This window comes from Pleurodeles waltl, chromosome 9 (genome assembly GCF_031143425.1).
Source record: "Pleurodeles waltl isolate 20211129_DDA chromosome 9, aPleWal1.hap1.20221129, whole genome shotgun sequence".
Taxonomy (NCBI): domain Eukaryota; kingdom Metazoa; phylum Chordata; class Amphibia; order Caudata; family Salamandridae; genus Pleurodeles; species Pleurodeles waltl.
The window spans coordinates 20,122,988-20,146,881 of record NC_090448.1 but is presented as its reverse complement, the minus strand read 5'-3'; the positions used below and the strand labels follow the sequence as shown (position 1 = coordinate 20,146,881).

At 47.8% G+C, this 23,894-nt stretch overlaps 1 protein-coding gene across 1 annotated transcript in view; it reads left to right on the top strand.

The window, feature by feature from the left end:
- CAMK1 (calcium/calmodulin dependent protein kinase I) overlaps window positions 1–23,894 on the top strand; it is a 355,059-nt gene that overhangs the window by 234,467 nt on the left and 96,698 nt on the right. The window contains exon 3 of the mRNA XM_069206148.1: window positions 21,051–21,182. Within this exon, the coding sequence (XP_069062249.1) occupies window positions 21,051–21,182 (132 nt within the window). The remainder of the gene's footprint in view (window positions 1–21,050; window positions 21,183–23,894) is intronic.

Genomic DNA, 23,894 nt, shown 5'->3' with positions numbered 1-23,894 from the left:
ATACTGCCTCTTTCAGTGCGCATGTTGGGTTGGCCGGCCGTCTTGCTACAGCTAGCCCAACATGCGCACTGCAGACCCAGCAATCCCAGCGCTGTCAAACAGCCGGGGATTGCTGGCACAGGCCCCCAGCCTCAAAATGAGCTCTGGGTTACGCTGCTCCCACCAATCCTGGAGCTGCTCTCATGCTGATCTAGAATGAGAGCAGCTCCAGGATTGGCTGGATTTGCATTCGGATTCCACTGAGCAGGAAGGAAGGCCTTCCATTCCTGCTCCTGGACGCCAGGGGAACCACCTATGTCGTGTGTTTGGCGCCAGGGCACCCCACGGTATTTTAGTTCCGCTAGCCGCCACTGATACCAGGGCCTTTAACTGTGTAACGGAAGTCACTCCTGGACCGCCCATGTTTTCAGCAGGAAGTCGTGCTCTTCCCAGTCCGGTAACTCTACAAGTGGTTGTTATTTCAGATTTGATTATTACCAGAAGGTCTTTGTTGCAGCTACTGAGACACAGGAAGCTTGGCTCAGCCCATGCAGACATGGCCCAAGCAGTCCGCCATCCTCGAGCCTTCTCCTCCTGAGAATCACAACCGGAGACAGATCACAGAAAGAAAGAGCGTTATCATCCATTTGCTAAAACCTTGGAAATCCTACAGTCTCTACCTAACGTTTTAAAGACATGCAATTACCGTTCAGCAAATACAATCGGAGGTTAACATTTACCAACAATGCCCAATGTTGGCATAGGCTGTACATTTATAGAAAGTAACTTGATTAATGACAGTCCAAGCAGGAGTGAGTACTTACACCAACCACTTAAGCCTTCGATTCTCCTCTCATTCATAAAAAAATGCGTTGCAACAATATTTTTTATAGCGCCTCGTACCACGCATCTATTTCTGTTCTATTATTAACCAATGTAACTCCTCTCAAAAGTATTTCCAAATCATTCCTGGACAATCTTTCACTGATGTAGGGAACCACTCGACCTTATAGGATCTCTGCTCTTATCTTCCAGTGTCATCAAAGAAATCCATTGCAGATAAATCCACCAGCTAGAAGCAGGAACTGTCCAGGCTCTATCAGTCCAGTTCACCTTTCTAGGCACCTAAGTGGAACTTGGGTGTGTAAAAGTGATTTGATAGTAAATTCCAAATTGTGATTCACACAGTCAGCATTAGTACAGATCTACAATTGAATGTTGCATTTTACAACAAAGTGGAAAATTACACCGCCGTCCATTTCGGACTAAGGCAACATTACAGCGTTACAGGGACTTTTCTATTGTTCTGAAGCATTTTATAACGCCTTTCCCTCCCTGGAATGCATATTAAATTACTCCTGCAACAGGCAGCAGTGAGGGCCTTTCCAGTGTGGGAAAGAGATGGGAACACTAATGTAGCGCCAATAACCAGACCAGAAGCGTTATGCTGGCGCCGCTAGACATGCCTGCAAACATAGGAGTGGGCGGAGACATAGCGCTTGATGCACTCGTGGACCTCGAGGCGCACCAAGGCATCAGGGGCGTTACGTAGACCCCTGCGGCGAAGGGGGTCCCCATTGTTTCAAGGGCCCCCCACACTCCGGGGGACTCCCATCTAGCCCAAGGCCAATGAACATCTGTGAGATATGTGAGACTCAGGGGTCCCTCGTCACATTCTGCTGGGGGGGGGGAGGGGCATCATTTTGGGTTGCATCACAGGTAGTCGCTCCACCTACGTCACTACAAACTCCCAGGGGGGAAGAGGGCGCCAGCATCTTGAGTTTCCTTCATGTCTCTTCCTACATGTCCAGCTGCTGGGAATGGTCTGGGAAATAACCCCTTTTTTAAAAGGACGATTTTCCGATGAGTGTGAATGCCAACCCATTGGCAGATGGTATCATGTGTCACAGAGCCTCTTGGCAGCCCCAGAATACATTTTCTGCTTTCTTCCTTGTAGGCAATCACGGGTTAAACACCTCTGAGGACGAATCCACAGAGGTGTTTAACCCGTGATTGCCTACAAGGAAGAAAGCAGAAAATGTATTCTGGGGCTGCCAAGAGGCTCTGTGACACATGATACCATCAGCCATTCCTGGTTTTTCAACCAACAGCATGTTGCATTGTGGGGGTTGTAGTTTTTACATGTCCATTGTGGCCACAAAATCACAGCATGCCAAGTGCTGTTGGCTAAAATACCAGAACTGGCAGAAGGTGTGAAACGTGGCATGAAGCCACTTTTCAGCAAGTTTCGCATTTTTGCAAAGTTGACCAGTCCACCTGAAAAACCGCTGGTTTCATGCGTAAAACCAAAAGTAAACTCTGCGCGCATATTTTGTGAAAGTTCACTCATCTCATGCATTAACAACCATTTGCAGTGCAAATCATTTTGGCTATTGTGTAGTGGAAAGTTTTATGCAAAGCTTCACAACAGAGTAAAGGTTCAACAAGTACAGCAGCAGCACAACCCCCCCTAAGACAATGAAGAAGTGAAGGACCAGTGGTGGAAGCCGAAGGAAACTCCCACAACTCACACGTGCAGGACAGAACAACACAAGTAGCTGACACACAAACGAGGAAGGCAGAGGCCTTAAAAGACTGTTGTATTATTTATGTGAACAAACATAAACACACATAAGTACAAAACTGCTGGGAGGAAAAAGCCATCACAAAATACGATGAACCCTCACATACCTAGTGTTCAGTGTGGGATTCTTCGTCTGTGGTTACACATCTAGCAGTGGGAAGCATCAAAGATTATTCTATTTCACTGATTGTACAATCTTTTTGTTTGGGTGAGGTTATGTCCCTTAGGTTGACGTTTTCCTTTTGTTAAAGTGTCACATCTATATGAAAATTATGTGTGGGTGACCTAAACATGTTTTTTGCTGTTGTCTCATTACCCCAAGATTAAAAAAACTGAAGGGTTAAGTAACAGGCCTTGCTTCTCTTTTCTGTCAACATGTTTCGACACTTGAAACTTGAATATTGCCCGTCTGGGGTCGGGCATCTTCCTCAGGGCGATAAGTATATCACATCTAATGTTGTGAAACAGTATCCCAGGAAGTGGGGGCAGGTGGAGCATATTTCCGTAAGCCCCACTTCTTGAAGACACCTCGCGATGCACTGTTAGTGAGGCTGGCGATGCACTATTAGTGAGGCTGGCCATACACTGTTAGTGAGGCTGCGATGCACTGTTAGTGAGGCTGGCGATGCACTGTTAGTGAGGCCGGAGATGCACTGTTAGTGAGGCTGGCAATGCACTGTTAGTGAGGCTGGCGATGCACTGTTAGTGAGGCTGCGATTCACTATTAGTGAGGCTGGTGATGCACTGTTAGTGAGGCTGGCGATGCACTGTTAGTGAGGCTGGCGATGCACTGTTAGTGAGGCTGGTGATGCACTGTTAGTGAGGCTGGCGATGCACTGTTAGTGAGGCTGGCGATGCACTATTAGTGAGGCTGCAATGCACTATTAGTGAGGCTGGCGATGCACTGTTAGTGAGGCCTGCGATGCACTGTTAGTGAGGCTGGCGATACACTGTCAGTGAGGCTGGCGATGCACTGTTAGTGAGGCTGGCGATACACTGTCAGTGAGGCTGGCGATACACTGTCAGTGAGGCTGGGGAAGCACTGTCAGTGAGGCTGGCGATGCACTGTTAGTGAGGCTGGGGATGCACTGTCAGTGATGCTGCGATGCACTATTAGTGAGGCTGGGGATGCACTGTTAGTGAGGCTGCAATGCACTATTAGTGAGGCTGGGGATGCACTGTCAGTGAGGCTGCGATGCACTATTAGTGAGGCTGGCGATGCACTGTCAGTGAGGCTGCGATGCACTATTAGTGAGGCCGGGGAAGCACTGTCAGTGAGGCTGCGACGCCCTATTAGTGAGGCTGGTGATACACTGTTAGTGAGGCTGCGATGCACTATTAGTGTTGCTGGCGATGCACTGTCAGTGATGCTGCGATGCACTGTTAGTGAGGCTGGGGAAGCACTGTCAGTGAGGCTGCAATGCACTATTAGTGAGGCTGGCGATGTACTGTTAGTGAGGCTGGCGATGCACTGTCAGTGAGGCTGGCGATGCACTATTAGTGAGGCTGGCGATACACTGTTAGTGAGGCTGCGATGCACTATTAGTGAGGCTGCGATGCACTATTAGTGAGGCTGGCGATACACTGTTAGTGAGGCTGCGATGCACTATTAGTGAGGCTGGCGATGCACTATTAGTGAGGCTGGCGATACACTGTTAGTGAGGCTGCAATGCATCATTAGTGAGGCTGGCGATGCACTATTAGTGAGGCTGGCGATGCACTGTTAGTGAGGCTGGCGATGCACTGTTAGTGAGGCTGCAATGCACTATTAGTGAGGCTGGCGATGCACTATTAGTGAGGCTGGCGATGCACTATTAGTGAGGCTGTCTGCATGTGCAGCACGCTTCACAGGGCGGGACACAGGAATTATAATCTGCTCCATGAAACAGGCCCGGTTGCTGCTAGCCACATACTTACAACTGAGGTATGACATTTTAAATTAAGGTATATTTGCATTTATTCAGTTAAGCACATTAGATGAAATCTCTCCAGTGAGTGGCTTTTGTTAGAAGTTGCAACCCACACCCCTTCTGCCCTAACAAGTTCACTCAAGAGAAAAGTCAGTTATATTGTATCTTCTGTGTAGGCTCCAAAACAACATTTCAGTGTAATAAAACATATAAGTGAAAAATTTGGGACAGTGCACATCCTGAACTGAATTATTTCAAGGTGCTCTCATATGTGATGATCGTGGAAAAGTAAGCACTGTGAAGAAAATGATTTGCCTAGAGCAGTGGTTCCCAACCTGTGGTCCGGGGACCCCTGGGGGTCCGCAAAGCCTCCTCAGGGGGTCCCCGACTGCTTAGAAAATTAAATAATATTAACAGATTAGGTCCCCAGATTTCAGTAATGACTCAGTGTGGGGTCCCCGGATTTCAGTACAGATTCAGTGGGGGTCCCTGGGCTCCAGTAATGATAAAGTGGGGGTCCACAGAAGTCTATAGGTTGGGAACCACTGGCCTAGAGTCACCCAGTTTGGTCTAGCTGGGAAGCCCGGAATGAAACCAGGTTTCCTGATTAGAGATTGGACAATTCGGATCTGGGATGGGAATTGCATTCTTTCCTCCTTCTGCCCTGATGGCAATTCCATGAGTGACCAAAGAGGCAAGTCACTTGTCTTGTGCCTCCTAAACAAGACCTTTATTGTTCTTTTAGATGGAGCGACATTATCGTCTGTTAAGCCATACACAAGAGGGGTTTTTGTGTAGTGTGCATCCTGATCAGAATTACTTCAAGGGGCCCTCAAACGTGATGATCACAAAAAGGGAGGCACAATGAAGAAGAGTAATCGCCCAAGGTCACACAGTTTGTGCAAGATGGGATTGAAACCAAGGTGCCTGGCTCTGAGCCCCACAACTAATTCTGACCTCGGGTCCTCGGGTCCTAGTAAAGTTCTGCCCTGCCATTTTATTCAAGTGCATTCAAAATATCTTTTTTCAGTCAGATGGGGCGACAGCAGTGAAAACACCCCTTCTTCATAGACCAGGTACACCCAGGACAGAAAACCTGCAGCTTCCTAATCCAGAGGAGAGGTTCAGCTTGGAAGCAGCGGGACAGGGTTTCTCCATCCCCGGACAGGTACCGATTGGGCAGCAACAGCTCAAGCGTTGCTTCATCAAGGAGCAGATTAGACATAGAAGTAGCAATTCAAGCTTCTCTCTCTCACAGAAGGCAGCAGGTGCAATCTTCCACTCCCTGGGCGCCACGTGGAGCAGGTCGAACTAGTGCACGCAAGTCGGACTAGTGCACGCAGGTCGGAAGAGTGCACGCAGGTCGGACTAGTGCACAAGAGTGCCCGCAGGTCGGACTAGTGCCCGCAGGTCGGACGAGTGCACGCAGGTCGGAAGAGTGCACGCAGGTCGGACTAGTGCACAAGAGTGCACGCAGGTCGGACTAGTGCCCGCAGGTCGGACGAGTGCATGCAGGTCGGACTAGTGCACGCCTTCAGCGCTCGTGTACATTCAGGCAAGAGTAACATGTAGGTTACAGACAGATCTCTGGAGCAGTTGCTTAGTTCAGCGAGAGGAATGTGTTGGTAGCTGAGTGACTGAGTGAATATGTGAGGTCTGACACCAGTTATGTTTTTATTTAAATAAACAAACTATAACATAAGGTGTTATAGATCAAAATAACTTAGGTGATGAAAAGATGCAAGTGTTTTGATGGCAGTTGGGTCGATTACTATGTTCCGGCTTCTGGTTCTATTTGTTGATATGAACTGGTTTGAGTGAGTGAGGTTTAGCTGCTGCTGAGTGACTGCAGAACAGCTGAGTTGCGGCCGGGTGGGCCCCAGTGGCATGTGACGTGTCCTCTGATTGGTTGGTCATCGAAGCAGACAAGTCCACGTGATAGCTTTTGCTATCGCAGAAGGCTTTTCCTTGGAAAATTCTATGAAATGTTTGTTTTTGTCCTCATTGATTTTTGTGTAGTTTTGTGCACCATGTGAGTGGTCTTGGGTACAGATGGCGTTGTCTCTAAAAGTGAATTTTAGGGGGAGGCACATTGCGCCATCCATAAAACTAGTGCGTTCACCTGTAAAGGTTTGCTACATATATGTGTATTTATATATATATATATATATATATATATATATATATTTTTTTTTTTTTTTTTTTTGCTTAAAATGTTTAAGTTGGACTGTGTGTGTGTGTGTCTGTGTATATATATATATATATATATATATGTACATATACATATATATATATATAGCTAAGCACACGTTATTAATATACGTATATACACTTAAACACTTTGAGAAAACAACACTACTTTGCAACGAAAAATGGTTTGATAAATTAATTTGTGTGGCAAGGCCCAGTGTCTGTGTTTTTTCTGTGTCACCTCCTGGCACATTCAGCATCTGTTTTTGTGGGGAGGAGGCACAACAGGGGGCCTGGCAAATAAATCTGGGGCATTGGCTTCATCTGGTCCCTTTCTCTGGGCGCCGCTGGTTGGCGGAAACGGGGACCTTTCCAGACAGGTTGGCTGCTTGTGTCTTTATTGAATCTGTTCTCCTGGCCTTGCAGAGCCACTGTCCAGTCAGTCTATGGGGAGAACCCTGCTCAGTGCCCACCAAGCACCATCTTCTGCTCCAGGGATGGTCCTTGCCAGTTGAGTACATTTTGTCACGAACCACCAGCTCTCTTTAAAAAATTTAAGGAGAAGATTGCTACATTAGCAAGTGAAAAACTTCAGGAGACACCACCCCCATGGCTGGGATCGATGGTTGGAGTGCATGTGTCTTCACTGCCGTAACTGAAGCCAATAGTAAGGCACCAAAACCACGCTTTTCGCGTGCCGATCCCGCCCTACTGTCAAAGCCACGCTTGCTTGAAGCCATGGTGGAAGCCACACTCGCCAGTGGCGTAACGCAGTATGACAGGGGCATCCTGCAGAATGTGATGAAGGGTCCTGAGCCTCCTATATCTCACAGATATTCATTGGCCTTCTGCTGAGAATTGGGTCCCCTGAAGGGTTGGGGCCCCCTTGCACCACAGGGGCCTGCATTATGCCCTGACACTTGCCATGTTCAAAACCACACTTAAAGCTGCACTCGCCATACTCAGCGCTGCACTCGCCACGCTTGAAGCTGCACTTGCCAAGCTCGATGACGCACTCGCCACGCTGCACTCGCCATGCTCAAAGCTGCACTCGCCAAGCTCGAAGGCACACTCGCCATGCTTGAAGACGCACTTGCCACGCTCAACGCTGCACTCGCCACGCTTGAAGACACACTCACCACATTTAAAGCTGCACTCGCCATGCTCAAAACCGCACTCACCACACTTAAAGCCGCACTCGCCAAGCTCGAAGACGCACTCGCCATGCTTGAAGACGCAGTTGTCATGCTTAAAGCTCCACTCGCCACGCTCGAAACTGCACTCACCACATTTAAAGCTGCACTCGCCACGCTCGAAGCCGCACTCGCCACACTTAAAGCCGCACTCGCCACACTTAAAGCCGCACTCGCCACGCTTGAAGCCACACTTGAAACAACACTCGCAACTCCTAGTCCCAAAGACTTTACTTTCCCCCTTTGCAATGTGTCGTGTATCCTTTTTTTAGCTCCATCCAGAGTCCAAAGTGAAGCAACAAGCAGGGTGAGGCCGGTGTGAGTGCACTTCAGTGCCAGGGCTGGTGGGCAAGTTATTTACTTTGTCATTTCTTGCTGTATATTCTCTATTCTGCTTTAATTTCTTTTAGTCATCTTTCATGTTTAAACTATGTCTTCAGGCTACTGTGATTTAAAGACGATAGTTTTTCTTTGTTTCAATAAGAATCATATTTTCCTAGGATATGCATTAAAAGTTTCTTTCTTCTAAGTTTGCGTGCCTACAAACAAGCCTGATACTGTTCTGTTAAAAAATATTCACTGTCATTCATTTTTGGAAAGCTGAATATTTTCTTTTTTTCTCCCTGTTTTTTTGTGGCATAGGCTTACAATAAAACATTTTAAAAGTTAACTGTCACACCAGATTGCCAAGGCCAGAACGATTGACTTTGCCAATGCTTGTTACATAGGTTTATTGAGTCTGAACAGGACTATGCAGGTGTGAGTGCTGCATAGACCTGAACGAGTTAACATGTGGTCCTTACACACTCAGGAGACAGTCGGTGTAGGTGACAGGGGGCTTCGCCCTTTCTCCTTATAAAGTAGGCTTTGAGTTTTTTTGGCCAGCTTGGCATTTCACCACCACTGGGGTCCAGCTGGTTGGCACACATCAGAAGATCTGCCCTAGGTCCTTTTGGGGTCCGTGACATAGGTACCCTCTCATCAGCCAAGACTTTGGACCAATAGGATTGGGTCTCTGCTGAAAACCGGAAGTTGTTCTCCAGAAACGAGGTAACGGATACCTGACACCTAAAGTCCCTCCATGCCGAGGCAGGATAAGCTGTAAGGTCGTCACCCACTGATCCTGAGGGGTTAAACCCAGGCTTGACCTGTCGCTGACCTTCCGTGGTGTGAAAAGGCTCAGGATTGTGCTGGGGGTGTCAGTCATGCCAGCCCACGCCTGGAGGTTCTGGGTGGTACCCAGGTGGCATGGCCTGCCAAGGATGCTGCGCCTCCTGTGCAAGCTTCCACCCCACACTGCCCAGTCTAAAGAGGGCTCGGATATTGTATGGGCCAGAAGGGCAGAGGGGGCCTGGGTGGCCCCGGTCCACCCCTGCGCCCCCGCCCCGGGTGTTATTATTGACGTTAAAATCCCGGCTTTCCGTAAATCACCGCAGCTTTTCCCTTTAAGCGAGCTCCCCTTCCTGTCCGTGGTAAGCGGCTTCCCGGCAGCCGTCCCCCCGCAGAGGAGCCCCGGGGAGGGCCCCGGCTTTCATGCTATTTTTATCCCTGATGCTTTCAGGAGCGGATGCATCTGAGGGGAGGGTGGGTACCACCAGAGGATGGAGGGGCGGGGTGGTCATTCAGGAATCCCTTCTCGCAGGCTGGGGGTGGTCCGCCTGCGCATCTTCTCAAGAACATATCTCTTCGTTATGAGGCTGTTTGCAAATCAATATGCAGCGACCGTCACGGTCTCCGGCTTTATCTGTGCGCCTCACCTCTGGCTTCTAAGCGCCTTTATTGGACCCTCTCGATTCCCTTCCCCGAGGCGGTCTCATGTTTTGACGGTCCCTTTTGTGAAAATATACTTTCTGGCGTTAATCCTGAGCAAGCACATCTTAACGTTTTTGGGGGCCCAGAGCCAAACATATTTTTGGGGCCCCTCCTGTTTCAGCAGCTTCTTGCCATCTCTGGGCAGGTCACCGACCGTGCCTGGGCGCACTGGGCCAAATTCTAGATGTGTTTACGTCTAATATTCAGGGAGAGTGACGTGTGTTTTTTTAATATTGTAACACAGAAGCAGTTTACTAATATTACTGCAAATAACCTCTGCGACAACCTCTCATTTCTCATATATCATGCACTCCTTTGATCCTAAAAAACATTTTTTTACGGATGTTGCGTGACACAAACATTTTCAGCAAAATGTCTGTAATAGACTCTCACACATCACTCACATTAAAAATAAATTGAAGGAAAACGGTATTTAAAACAATCTGTTTAAGAATTATTCAAGCTCATGAGGGCAAGACTCTCTGTAGATCAGAGCCGGCTCTATCAGGGGCCCCTGAAAGGCTGGAGCCCTGGGCCAGAGCTGGCTCTATCAGGGGCCCCTGAAAGGCTGGAGCCCTGGACCAGAGCTGGCTCTATCAAGGGTCGCTGAAAGGCTGGAGCCCTGGACCAGAGCTGGCTCTATCAGGGGTCACTGAAAGGCTGGAGCCCTGGACCAGAGCTGGCTCTATCAGGGGTCACTGAAATGCTGGAGCCCTGGACCAGAGCTGGCTATATCAGGGGCCCCTGAAAGGTTGGAGCCCTGGACCAGAGCTGGCTCTATCAAGGGTCGCTGAAAGGCTGGAGCCCTGGACCAGAGCTGGCTCTATCAGGGGTCGCTGAAAGGCTGGAGCCCTGGACCAGAGCTGGCTCTATCAGGGGCCCCTGAAAGGCTGGAGCCCTGGACCAGAGCTGGCTCTATCAGGGGGTCACTGAAAGGCTGGTGCCCTGGACCAGAGCTGGCTATATCAGGGGCCCCTGAAAGGTTGGAGCCCTGGACCAGAACTGGCTCTATCAGGGGCCCCTGAAAGGCTGGAGCCCTGGACCAGAGCTGGCTCTATCAAGGGTCGCTGAAAGGCTGGAGCCCTGGACCAGAGCTGGCTCTATCAGGGGTCGCTGAAAGGCTGGAGCCCTGGACCAGAGCTGGCTCTATCAGGGGCCCCTGAAAGGCTGGAGCCCTGGACCAGAGCTGGCTCTATCAGGGGCCCCTGAAAGGCTGGAGCCCTGGACCAGAGCTGGCTCTATCAGGGGTCACTGAAAGGCTGGAGCCCTGGACCAGAGCTGGCTCTATCAGGGGGTCACTGAAAGGCTGGAGCCCTGGACCAGAGCTGGCTCTATCAGGGGTCACTGAAATGCTGGAGCCCTGGACCAGAGCTGGCTCTATCAAGGGCCCCTGAAAGGCTGGAGCCCTGGACCAGAGCTGGCTCTATCAGGGGCCCCTGAAAGGCTGGAGCCCTGGACCAGAGCTGGCTCTATCAGGGGCCACTGAAAGGCTGGGGCCCTGGACCAGAGCTGGCTCTATCAGGGGTCACTGAAAGGCTGGAGCCCTGGACCAGAGCTGGCTCTATCAGGGGTCACTGAAATGTTGGAGCCCTGGACCAGAGCTGGCTCTATCAAGGGCCCCTGAAAGGCTGGGGCCCTGGACCAGAGCTGGCTCTATCAAGGGCCCCTGAAAGGCTGGAACCCTGGACCAGAGCTGGCTCTATCAGGGAGCCCCTGAAAGGCTGGGGCCCTGGGCCAAAGCCGGCTCTATCAGAGTGCCCCTGAAATGCTGGGGCCCTGGGCCAGAGCCGGCTCTATCAGGGGCCCCTGAAAGGCTGGAGCCCTGGACCAGAGCTGGCTCTATCAAGGGTCGCTGAAAGGCTGGAGCCCTGGACCAGAGCTGGCTCTATCAAGGGCCCCTGAAAGGCTGGAGCCCTGGACCAGAGCTGGCTCTATCAGGGGTCACTGAAAGGCTGGAGCCCTGGACCTGCTCTTCTCTGACTGGAGAGAGTTTATATCCCTTTGTCGTCCTTGTATTTCTCTGCAGCAGGTGAGGGAGTACCCACGTGGAACTCAACTAGCTGAGAACAGAGCTTTCATCTGAAACATCGGAAATATTAGCTCTTTTTTTCATTTTTTTAAAAAACTTTTGCAGGCCTTGGGCATAGACCTGAGCCTGTTACAAGGTCAGCTTGCTGAAAAGCTCAGCTTACCTCTGCAGCCACTGTGAACATTCAGCATGAAAATAAAAGCCAGAGGACAGTTTCACCCAAATGAAACGTTTTGTCAGCATGAACTAGTGAGCACAGTGAACTCACCACTCAGTGCACAAACAGGGACCATGTTAACCTGCATCAGGCACACTGTCATGCTCAATAACAAAATCATATAAGAATGTACCCTGTGCTGGAGAGTTTTTGAGACTTCCAATAACTACATTATTTCAGGTGTGCACACGATGAGTTGAAATCAGTCTAAACTTTTGTCTTTTTCAACGAAAGACAACAAATTTAAAACTAGGGGTGGGCTCAACTCACGTAAATTGCTGTTGAATAATCCCCCTCCAGGATGCTTGTTTCTGGTCCAGGGAGGACCTGGCCTGGCAGTTCGGGCAGGATCCTTCCCATGGGCAGCAGGGTCAAGACTGATTTGCATATGGCTGGGCCAAACTGAGGTGACGTGGTGAGCAAAAATATGATGGATTAAACCCTCCCACATCTGTGACTCAGGATGAATGTTAGCTTTTGTGTTTTACCTCATGGTCACAGGTTCAAATCCATGCGGGTGCACTAACCCTTTCATCCTTCTGGGGTCGATAAAATGAGCACCATTGGGTTGGGTAACAATAAACCTCTGTTATTCAGCGCCTATATACCCTTCTGGGACAATGTGCAGAACTGGTGGCCAAGGGTTGATTGTGCCTGATGCTTGTTGGGTTTAATTGTGCCATGTTAGTTGCGGGTATATTCATTGTACCGTTCTGAAGCGCTGGATGTAGCTCAGTAAGAAGTGAATTGTGTTTGGATCATGAAAGATGCTTGTAGAGTTGTCTGTTTATGGGTGAGCGCATCAATGGATTCTCTCTCTGGATTGGGTGGTCTGTTGTCCATTGATCACCCTAGGTGGACTCCGTGAGCAGTTCACAAGCTCTGTACCCAGCTCCCTTCATCCAACTTCCTAAATTCACTATATGTTTGTGAATACAAAATGTGCAATAGTACCCCCACCGCATGAAAGCAATCCACCGCCAGCAACCCAAGGCGCCAAGTTGATCATGAGTGCAGCCTTTATGTTTGACGCACTTCCTTTGCACTTAACAACAAATGCACTTTAACAGCAAAAGTCATTACCTGGTGATAGTGGTTGGTGAGGGGGAATTGTACACTCTTTCTGCAATGGTGTCTGGAGCTCAGGCAGGGGCGGCTCCGCCATGAGAGCGGAGGAGCGTTTGCCCCCCCCCCCGCCAGCAGTGGCAGCTGCAAAACCTTTCAAAGAAAAGGATAATAAACTAAGTTTAAGTTTATTATCCTTTTCTTTGAAAGGGCCGGGGCCATGGGGGTGACGAGTGTGAACTCCTCCTCAGAGCACATGTGTATTTGGGCGGCCGTCTCGGGCTGGCCAAACACACATGCGCACAGGGCTCTCTCCAGCCCGGCACTGTGTTGCCGGGCTGGAGAGAGCAGGCACAGGCTCCCAGTCTGCCTGGGAGCGCCGCGGCTGGGCGCTCCCAGCCAATCCTGATGCTGCTCTGAGCAGCATCAGGATTGGCCGCAGGGCAGGCTGGGAGCCTGTGCCTGCCTGATGCCAGCAGACGAGCGGGGCGGGGCACAGAGCGGCGTTCAGGTAAGTGTATTTTTTTTTTTTTTTAATTAATATTTTCTTCCCTGCCACCCCCCCCCATCCATGCGCCTGCCCGCTCCCTTTAACACCCGCAAGCCGTGACTGAGCTCAGGTCTAAAGACAGCTCAGCCAGGTTTGGCATTTATTGGTGTCAGCAGAGTGCAACAAGGAAGGGGCTCTGGGAGTTACTGTCATCATTGTATAATTTTCTCTTTGTCCTTGTTGGTGGTGGTGTTATTTTTGTTGTGTGTGTTTCTCCTCCATGTGATTGCAAGAGAATGAAAGAGTCCCAGGTGACACACACCTAGAGTGGGTCTTGGCACACTTTGTTCTTACCCTTCAGGTTCCGGTGGGAGAGTGCTCACATGGCACATGTGAAGCATTAACACTTACTGTAAGTGTTGCGGGGTCAAGACTGATTTGCATATGGCCGGGTCCAAACTGAGGTGGAATGGTGAGAAAAAGATCTGATGGATTAAACCTAGATCTGTGACTGGGGTTGAATGTTTGACAACGTTGGGCATTTCGTCCATCATCTTTTTGTGTTGATCTAGTTACCCTAAGTGGGAAGGGTATGCCTAGACATGGGTCCCATGTTCACTGTGTCATTGAATTCAAGCTAGCCTGGCTGATGAGAGATGATACCCCAAATCCAATCCCAGGATGCTTGTTTCTGGTCCAGGGAGAACCTGGCCTGCAAGTTCGAGCTGGACTATTCCAATGGGGAGAAGGGTTAAGACTGATTTGCATATGGCTGGGCCGAAACAGGGGTGGCATGGTGAGCAAAATAGACATGGATTTAATCCAGATCTGTGACTGGGGGTGAAAGTTTGTCAATGTTCAGCTCTCCGCCCATCATATTTTTGTGTTACCATAGTGTTGCTGCAGCACCTGCTTATTCTCTAAGTGTCTGCTAGGGATCCTGGTAGGGTATGGGGGCGGGGCAGGATTGGCCGTATCAGCACATGCCACGTGGCTTTAAGAACTGGTCTGAATCAGAAGCATGAGGTGAACCACTGCATAATTGAACTGCATGATTAAAGGCGCAAAAGTGCCTTCCAGCCCTTGAAATCTGACAGTTTCTTATTTGGCCTGACTAGAGTTTCCTGGTAATGGACAATCCTCTGCTTTCTAGAGGACATGCTACTGGTGGACTTTCCTCCACACAATGGTGCAGGAAATTCCACTAGTTTGGGTTCTTCTGCGATCATTGTGTAGAGAATTCCAGAACTAGCAAAGTTTTAAAAGGGTAGTAAGCTATGCAACCACATGAAGTTACGTTTTTAGTTTTTGTAGAGTCCTTGCTGAATGTGGCACGAGGCAGTGAGTTGTTGGCCCAGTAAACTGACCCTAATAACTGTATCCCCTCCACAAAGACTTTACTGGTGAAATGTGCTACACCTTATTCAACGAAATATGTGTCTCTTGTTAAAAACGATCCCTTCTGAGTTAAAGAGACAATCAATTGGGCATAGAAACATCTTTCTGTATGTAAATAGACATCTTTAGCCCTAGATATGCCCTTTTGCTTATAGAAATATATCTAATTGTTTCAAAAGTGTGCTTTATTAATAGAAATACACTTACAGAAGTACTCCTCTAGTTTTGCTAAATCACTTACTAAATTAGAAAACAACACATTTGTTTATGGAAAAACCCTTTGCAGTTATAGGAATGAGCTTCTTTTCACAGAAATATAATTTTTGGTTATAGAAATCCAGTCTTGTTTAAAGAACGTATTCCTCTTGACTACAGAATTTATGATTAACTAAAGTTATGAGAAAGTCATTATGAAAAAAATCCTTTGCATTCACAATTATGAAGAAATCGTTAGGAAGAATTCAAGTGTGAATAAATTCCTTGATAATAACCGGTAACACTTTCTATTACCTTCTACCTTAACCGTCAGAAACCCTAACCATGATATCAGCTGGAGTTCTAAACCAAACTATAAGCTTAAACATAACTCTAAATTCAATCCTATCCCTAGATGTAAACATAACTCCTACTCTGGCCCTTAGTGTTATGGTAATACTTGCCATAACAACCGCTAACCCTAGTCCAACCCCCAACCTCCGCTCAAACCTGGAACATAAACATATCACAGTCTTTGCCCTTCAAGCAACTTAATCCTTATCCTATCTCTAAACCCAGCATTGCTAAAAATCCCAGTCTTTAAAGAATTTTCTTGAGCACAAGTCAAAATAACAATCCTTTCTTATAATTGTATTTCTTTTTTTGTTAAGAACGAGCTGCTTCATAATGGTTTCTACATTTTCAAATAATGGTAATAAACGTCGAATAAAACCAAAAGACATCATTAGACACCAAAAACTATTTTCAAGATTAAATTGAATCAGCCGGTTTGTTGTCAGTAGCAGATTGTTGTATTTTAAGGAACATATACTATTAAGTGGTTCCAGTAGAAACCATTTGTAACTATACAAATGGACCTTCCATCATGCTTAATGTTAGACCTGACAGCCTTGGTGTGGCCTCCCCCCAAAGTTTTTTGTCTTCCCCCTCCTGTTTGCTGAAATTAATTTTTGTTGCCAATAGGACTCTGTGCACTTTAACACTGCTAACCAGTGCTAAAGTGTTTGTGCTCTCTCATTTAAACATGATAACATTGGCTTACACCCAATCGGCACACTTAATATACTCATACGTCCCTAGTAAAGTGGTAGTACATGTACCCAGGACCTGTAAATTAATGATATTGGTGGGCATGCAGCCCTTATTTGTGCTACCCACCTATGTAGCCCTTTAAAAATATGTCTCGGGCTTGCCATTGCAGCCTGTGTTCAGTTTTAAACTGCCAATTTGAGCTGGAAAAATAAACTTTTTGCCAGGCCTTAACCATTTTGAATACATAAGTCAACCCTACGGTAGGCCCTAAACAGCCCATGGGGGATGAATTGTATTTAAAGAATAGGGCATGTAGTTTTAATTTTTACATGTCCTGGTGGTGAAAAACTCCCAAATTTGTTCTTCACTACTATGAGGCCTATCCTTCCACCGCAATAACATTGGGTTACATTATTACATTTATTAAGTGCTAACTGTTTATTGGGAACAGGTAGAAATGTCATGTTTGGATCAAGTAAATTGTAATTTAAAGTCCTCCTTAATTGTAAAGTCGGATTTTACATTACAATTTTGAATATGCCACTTTTAGAAAGATGGCATTTTACTGCCCTAAACTTTCTGAGGCACTGTAGGAGTTTCCAGCTTCCTGGGCCTGTTGATTGTTCCCCTGTCAGGAATGCATATTGGGCCCAGTCGGTGAACAGTACTACCTAGCTGGGAGACGGCCACCCACCAGGATGGGAGGGGCGGAGCTGTTCCCTTCCCCATTTACACTTCAAAGGGCTGCCTCCAGCACACTCACAAAGGAACTTGACACCATCCTTTTATCACCCTAGACCTCTTGGAACCTAGGCAGGGGAAGAAAGGAACTTTCCAGAACCAGATGTTGGGGTGGAGTAGAAGTTTCCCCCACTTCAAAGGTTGGCACCAGGTATAAATACTGGATCTCTTGAGTCACTCATCAATACTCTCCTGTGCCTGTGAATTTAGAAGGAATGCCTTATACTCCCTGCTACTTGAAGCCTGCCTTCTTTCCCAGAGGACTGTCCTGCTGCTACCAGAGGACTTCCCTGCTGCTTGAGGCTTACCTTGTAACTCAGAGGACTTCCCTGCTGCTTGAAGCTTACCTTGTAACTCAGGGGACTGCCCTGCTGCTTGAGGCTTACCTTGTAACTCAGGGGACTGCCCTGCTGCTTGAGGCTTACCTTGTAACTCAGGGGACTGCCCTGCTGCTTGAGGCCTGCCTTGCTGAAGGAGAACTGGACCATCTCCTTGTTCCAAGAAGTACCTGAGTGAGTCTGAGGATCAGTTGGCTGACCTCTTCTGAGCTACAGGGACACAACAAGCTACAGAGGCCTCCTGGCAACTGCCCAGCTAACCTGATCCAACTGATCCTACCTGGAACAGGATCTGCCTCAACCTGGAACTGGACCTGCCAGACCCCTGCTGGCCTCTTTTGGAATGAGTTACTGATTCCCAAGAGGTGCCACCCCCTTTGGCTGACATCAGTTGAACTCCTCCTGTGAAATCCAGAAGTTTTTAACTTTGAGGGCCGGACTTTAAGACAGCAACTTTTTCAGCAGGACTAACCTGATCCCTATACTCAGCCCGAACTTGTGACTTTTTCCTGGTCTTGTGCGACCAGATACCCACAGTTAGCGCTTTCTGCCTACTAATACCATTTTTACTCAAACCTTTAAAACTGTATATCTTCAATTTTATTGATTGGGTTTTTGATGTTTTTATCTTATTTTAGTTATTACATTTTACTCTAATTTTCTAAATTGGTGTGGGATATCTCTTGTGTTGTATTTTCACTTTTATTACCGTTTGTGTCTCTAAGTGAAGCCTGACTGCTTTTCTTCCTAGTTGCCAGAGGTTTAAGCACAGGCTAATGTAGTGACTTTTGTGGTTCACCCTGACAAGGTTTGTGGTTGTTGCTTGAGAAGGGTTCTTCTCCTCTCTCAATCAAAAACCCAGTTTCTTACACTTGACTTGATACTCCTCAGTGGTTGAAAAATATGCCTATGTTCCATGAAAATACCTCTGCAGCTAGTTGTTTAGATTCCTGCGGTATCTCAATGCGCCTTTCCTCATAGAAATACCCCTCTGGAGTTAGTGAAACACAGTTAAAGAAAAGTCCCTTGAATCATAGACTGCACTGGTAGACACACTTTGGGTCGGTTATGGAAGTATGCTTGTGTTCCTACAACCATGTTAGCTTGTGAGATTGGCCGAAGGAAATAAGGACGGTGCCTCGTGTGTCCCTTTGCAGGAACTCGCAGACGTGGCTATGAGGTTGTTGATGCACAACTGCCGCTTGCTTCAGGAAGCTGCTAACATGGAGCGATGCGAGAGAGAACGCGCTGATCGTTGACGGTGGCCAATGGTGGACCCTCAAGCAGGGCCGGCCCTAAATCGGATTGTCTGGGACTGAGCCCTGGGTGGAAAGAAAATGTGGTGTTTGTTGATGGGGCGGGGTGTCATTGCGGTGTGACGGCAGGAGGTGTGAGGAAGATGGGAGGACGGCAGGGTGTTGGTGGAGCGCTATTACGCTGAGGTACATTAAGGGATGATTACAAAGTCTTTAGCGGGACCCGATTGAGACCAAGCGGGATGGATGAGCTGCTGAATGCATGACATTAAGTCAGGCAGCTGTGCCCCTCAGAATATTGGCGACCCCGGCCTAGGCCCAGCTTGCCCCTGCCCTAGGCCAGCCCTGCCCCCTAGACACTGGTAAGGTTTGATGGTTGGCTAGCTTCCGTGGCAAAGTGACTCCCTCTCCCTTCCCTTCTTAAGAAATGGAAGTGACGATAGTTCACAGGAAGTCTAACCGCCCTAGAACCTGGGCTCGCCGCCAGCAATGGCCGCGCCACCATTGATTGGCGTGCCACCAGCCATGGGCACGCTGCCAGCCACGGCCCTGAGTCCAATGGTGTAGGGGGCGCCCCTGTACAGTACATAAAGGGGACCTCTCTCCAAACTCACACAGGAGCTCTCAGGCCAGAGTACCGAGGGGGACACCTGGAGCTCGGGCCCCCGCACTGCAGGGGCCTTTGTTATTCCACTGCTTGAAACTTTCCGGAATGTTAGGCGTGCCAGGTATGGCCTGAGGTGTTCTGAAGAAGGGAGGGACCAAGAGAGATCTTTTTTTTTTACCATTTCTGAGGAAACATGTCACAACCTTGAAACAACAGATGTTTACTCTGCCTTTACTGTAGCAACTGGAAATGATGGCTAGAGCCTGCCCTACCGGCTCCTAGCTCTTAGACTGCTGTTCCTTCCAACCTCTTGTGATACTTGGGAGGGTTTTTGTATTTAGGGTCATGGTTAGAGGTATTTTTGGGAGGGGGTGTAAGAGACTCCACTTTCTTTGGCAGGGATGGCTGGAGCCGCACGAGGACAGTGGTCTAACTCGAGAACTTTTTTTTAAATTAAATGATTAATGTACCCATCCCAGCCACTCAGTGCTTGTGGGATCAGAGAACGATCACTGAGTCCCTCTGTGCCAGCAGACCAGATGGGCCTTAGTGAAGTGTCCAGACAAACAGCCTTCCAGGGCAGGTAGAAATCTCTGCTCCTCTCTGATGGAGAGAGGCCTTATCTATTTGTCGTCCTTGTATTTCAGTTCAGCAGGTGAGGGATTATCCATTTGGAACTCTGTTTGCAAAACCTAACTGAGAACAAAGCTTTCACTCGAAACATTTCGGAAGCGCAGAAATGTTAGCTCTTTTTGTTTTTTAACTTTTGTACACCTTGGCGTGGACCTGAAGCCAGTTGCAAGGTCAGCTGTATCTTGCCTCAGAAGCCACTGCGAAAATTCAGCATGAAAATGGAAGCCGGGTGACAATTTTGCACAAATAAAACTTTCTGGCAATTTGAACAAAGTAGCTCACATTTATTTTACGCACGGATTTTCAGATCTAAGCACATGTGCAGAGTGAGCACAGCGAAGCCATCACTCAGTGCGCAAACACTGACCAACCAGGTGAACATGCATCCAGGCCTGTAATGCTCGTTTATATTTTCAGAAGCATGGCTGCCTTGTGCAGGTGTCGAGTTGGATGAATACCCATCTTCTTAAGTTAAAGGGAGATAAGACTGAGGGGTTACTGGTGGGCAACCACCCCCACCCCTGGGGCCCTCATCTGTAGCCTGTGCAGTTCCCACCCCTGTGCCCTGTGGCTCGATGAAAGGGTACCCATTAGTCATTAAGTAACTAAGGTTGAATCCACGTGCTTTGGCATTTTACTGTGGCTTAAGAACATTGTGAATGTCCTTATTCTGCACAAATAACTGTAGTCCAACGTCTAGTTCTATCTAGGCTGGAGTACGAAAATATTCTTTATCTGGGAGTCAAGAAAAGTTTGATTAGAAGACTCGAGACTGTGCAAACTAGGGCAGCAAGACTGCTAGTACATGCCCCCAAATTTTATTCTGCAGCTAGTCTGCTTCGAGAACTTCACTGACATCGAGTTCAATTCAAGGCACTATGTTCATAAGTGTCTCTCTAACTCAGCTCCTAATGATCTGAGCGCTCTTGTGACACCATACACACCCAACCGGGCATTGCGGTCCAGTTATTTGGACCTTGCTACAAGTCAGAAAAGCTGGGCAAGGGGGCTACACCTACTCTTACTTAGGCCCAAATATTTGGATTTCTTCACCTCCTGAACTGAGCGCCTGTCGCTCCCTGATGCTTTCCAGTAGGAAGCTGAACCATGGCTGTTCTAATCTTGGTGTATTGTGTCTATATGTCTGTATGGTAGCTCAGCGCTGGTAAACCCTTCTGGGTAAGCATGGGGTCAACAAACACATAATAACCATAATAGTATTAATAATACTTGTCCACATCTTGCTATGTTCAGTTCATTTAACCTTCGCCTGTATTGCTGAGCCATGCTGTCTTTGAAGTTCATCTTTCTGGGGTCGGCTTCGGTACGAGTGACCTTGTTCTGCTTGTCTTTGCTTCAGGGGAGCTTTCTCGGAGGTGGTTCTGGCCGAGGAGAAGAAGACCCAAAAACTAGTGGCCATTAAGTGCATCCCGAAGAAGGCGCTGGCAGGGAAAGAGACCAGCATCGAGAATGAAATTGCCGTGCTCAGGAAGTAAGTCATCTTCTGTGTCTCAGAATGGTGGGGTCCTTGTCCTATGAAAAAGTAATTTACAATTGAATGGACAAAGCAGATATTTTTCTTCTCAAGTGTTCTCCCTTTCTGCAGGGTGCCCCACCCCCTAATTTGCTATGACTCTTGATTCAGTCTCATCATTGTCACCGCCCCAACCCCCAGCAATACTATACTTGGGCTTCACCTAAAAGACAATCTCCCTGCTCTCTCTCTGCTTTGTTGTTCTTTTTCCTTTCTTTTCATCTCTCCATTTATAGCTTATTTTCTCACTCCTATCCATCTTTTGCCTTCCTTTCTTATATTTAAGTCCCATTTGCTGTTGGTGCATCTATTGCTACAACATTTGTATCTTACTATGGATTTATGCTGGACTTGCATGCCACTGAATTTGCAGATATTTTTTTTTTGGTACTTAATTTATGCCAATAAAATAACTGATACACTCAGAATGGTGGTGTTTCACGGGTTTGTGGCCTTTTGGGGTCTCCTGTGGCCCATTCAATACTACCACTGGGAGTTCATGGCTTGCACTGGAGTCATGGAATACAGCCTCTCAAACACTAACGAGGCGCTAGCGTTCCTCTTGCGGTTCGTGGCACTCTTCAGTATTCTGTGTTGTATGATCAATCCCAGTAGATGCTACTGCAAGAATGACTGGAGGGGCAGCACGCGGAGCGGGTGAGGGGGACTTGTGGGGGGGGGATAAAGAAAAAACACCTACTGGTGCCGGACCCTGCTTCAGTGCTCCTCTGCTCCAGGCGCCTCAGTGCTTCTCTGCTCTCCTCCCTACCCAATAAAGACGCTTCTCTCATGCTGTTGCACAGCATGAGAGAAGCGCTGGGATTGGCCTGAGTGGGCTGAAATGCCGCTCAATGAAGGAGTGGGAGCCTGCGCTTGGTCTCCACCCGGCTGTGAAATACAGCTCGGTTGGAGAGTTCTAAGTGCGCATGTCAGTTTGGCCAGCCTCAGACTTACCATTCCTCCTCCCTGGTGACCTGGAGCATGCTGGCCGCAACCCTCTCTACAGTTTGCGGAAAATTAAAATGATAATAAAATAGATTTATTAGCATTTTATTTTTCTACCTTGCAGCAGTTAGGCGACGCTCCTCCGCCTAAGTGTATGGGCCGCCCCTGATCAATCCACAAAAGAACTGGAATCTTGACCCGGGTGTGGCATATGCCTGTGAGTTGTTCCCTTATTTTGGAATTTCAAAGCCCGCAGGTTTACAGCATGGAAGTCTGACTTGAGCAGATATCCAGTCAGCCATTTTACTTATGGAAAGTGGCTGCCTTTTTATTTTAGATTTTTTCTTCAAATGGGCAAATATTTTCATGCGAAGAAATCATTTTCCCGGACCCACCAATGTCAAATCTGGGTAGGATTCGCATTTCAGATGTTGAAGAATGACCCAAAGTTATGATGTTAGGGGTCACCCTGTATTAGCATTGGGCCACCTTCCAAAATTCAATGGAAACACTCCGGCTCCCAGCCTTCGGGGTCACACACTACGGGAAAGTTCAGACCCAGAACTTCACTTCTCAGTGTCACTATTCTGAGTCTGTGAGTTGGGTGCTTGGAGTTCTGGGGGAAAGTTGCACATTTTGACTTCTAGGCGGAACCAACAAGGAAAACATGTTTTAAGAATCAGTGCAGTGGAAACAACTTGCTCATCCGGAAGAAGGATATTCAGCTTTTTGTGAAAGGTGCAGTGGGAATGATTCTCTGTTCTCTAGGACAGTGATTCTAAACTTCCTAACACCTGACTGTCGGGAATCCCAACCTAGGACATGTTTACAATGTAAATCTCACAAAAATACAGAAACAAGTATACGTCAAACACACTTACAAATTATGAAATAGCTCATTTATTTCACACTTAAAAAAGTGCAAAAATACTTGTTTTTATTTTGATGAAAAGGTTGGAGTTTTTCAAGATGTGGTTTTATTTCTAAAAGACGAGGCGGCGTGGTAGATGCAAGGACATGGCTTTGTCCTTGTTTCCCCAAACACAGGCTCTCTTTTTGGTGGCATAAATGATGCTTGCATTGAGGCCACGACTTATCCACACAAGACCCCTTTGCTGTGGCTGTTCCACTCCCAGGAATAGCGCTGAGGCTCAATCTCATTTGTAACCTCCAATTTCAAATTCCTTCACATTTACAGAACATTTACATTAGTTTAATCTTGACTTTTTCCTTTTCTTATGTATTTATCCTTTATGTATTATTCTGCTGATATTAAATTCTCCAAACGGTAGTGGATCCCCTGAGTAGGCGGCTGCGGATTCCTTGTTCAGGGCCACTGCCCTAGGACATTAGTGCTGTGGCTCCATGCCACAGAACCATGTAGTTCTGTGGCTATACACGCCTACCATTGTCTTGCAGCTGGTCTGCATGCTCTGGTTTCTGCCATCTGTCTCTTACCCTCTCTGGTAACAGTGCTGTGGCTTCCAGTCTCTGGTGGTCTAGGACATTAGTGCTGTGGCTCCATGTTATTGCCCCCTCATGTAGTGGTTCTGTGGCTTTACACGCCTACCCTTCTCTTGCAGCTGGTCTGCATGCTCTGGTTTCTGCCATCTGTCTTTACCGTTTCTTGTAACAATGCTGTGGCGTCCAGGCTCTGGCGGTCTAGGACATTAGTGCTGTGGCTCCATGCCACAGAACCATGTAGTTCTGTGGCTATACACGCCT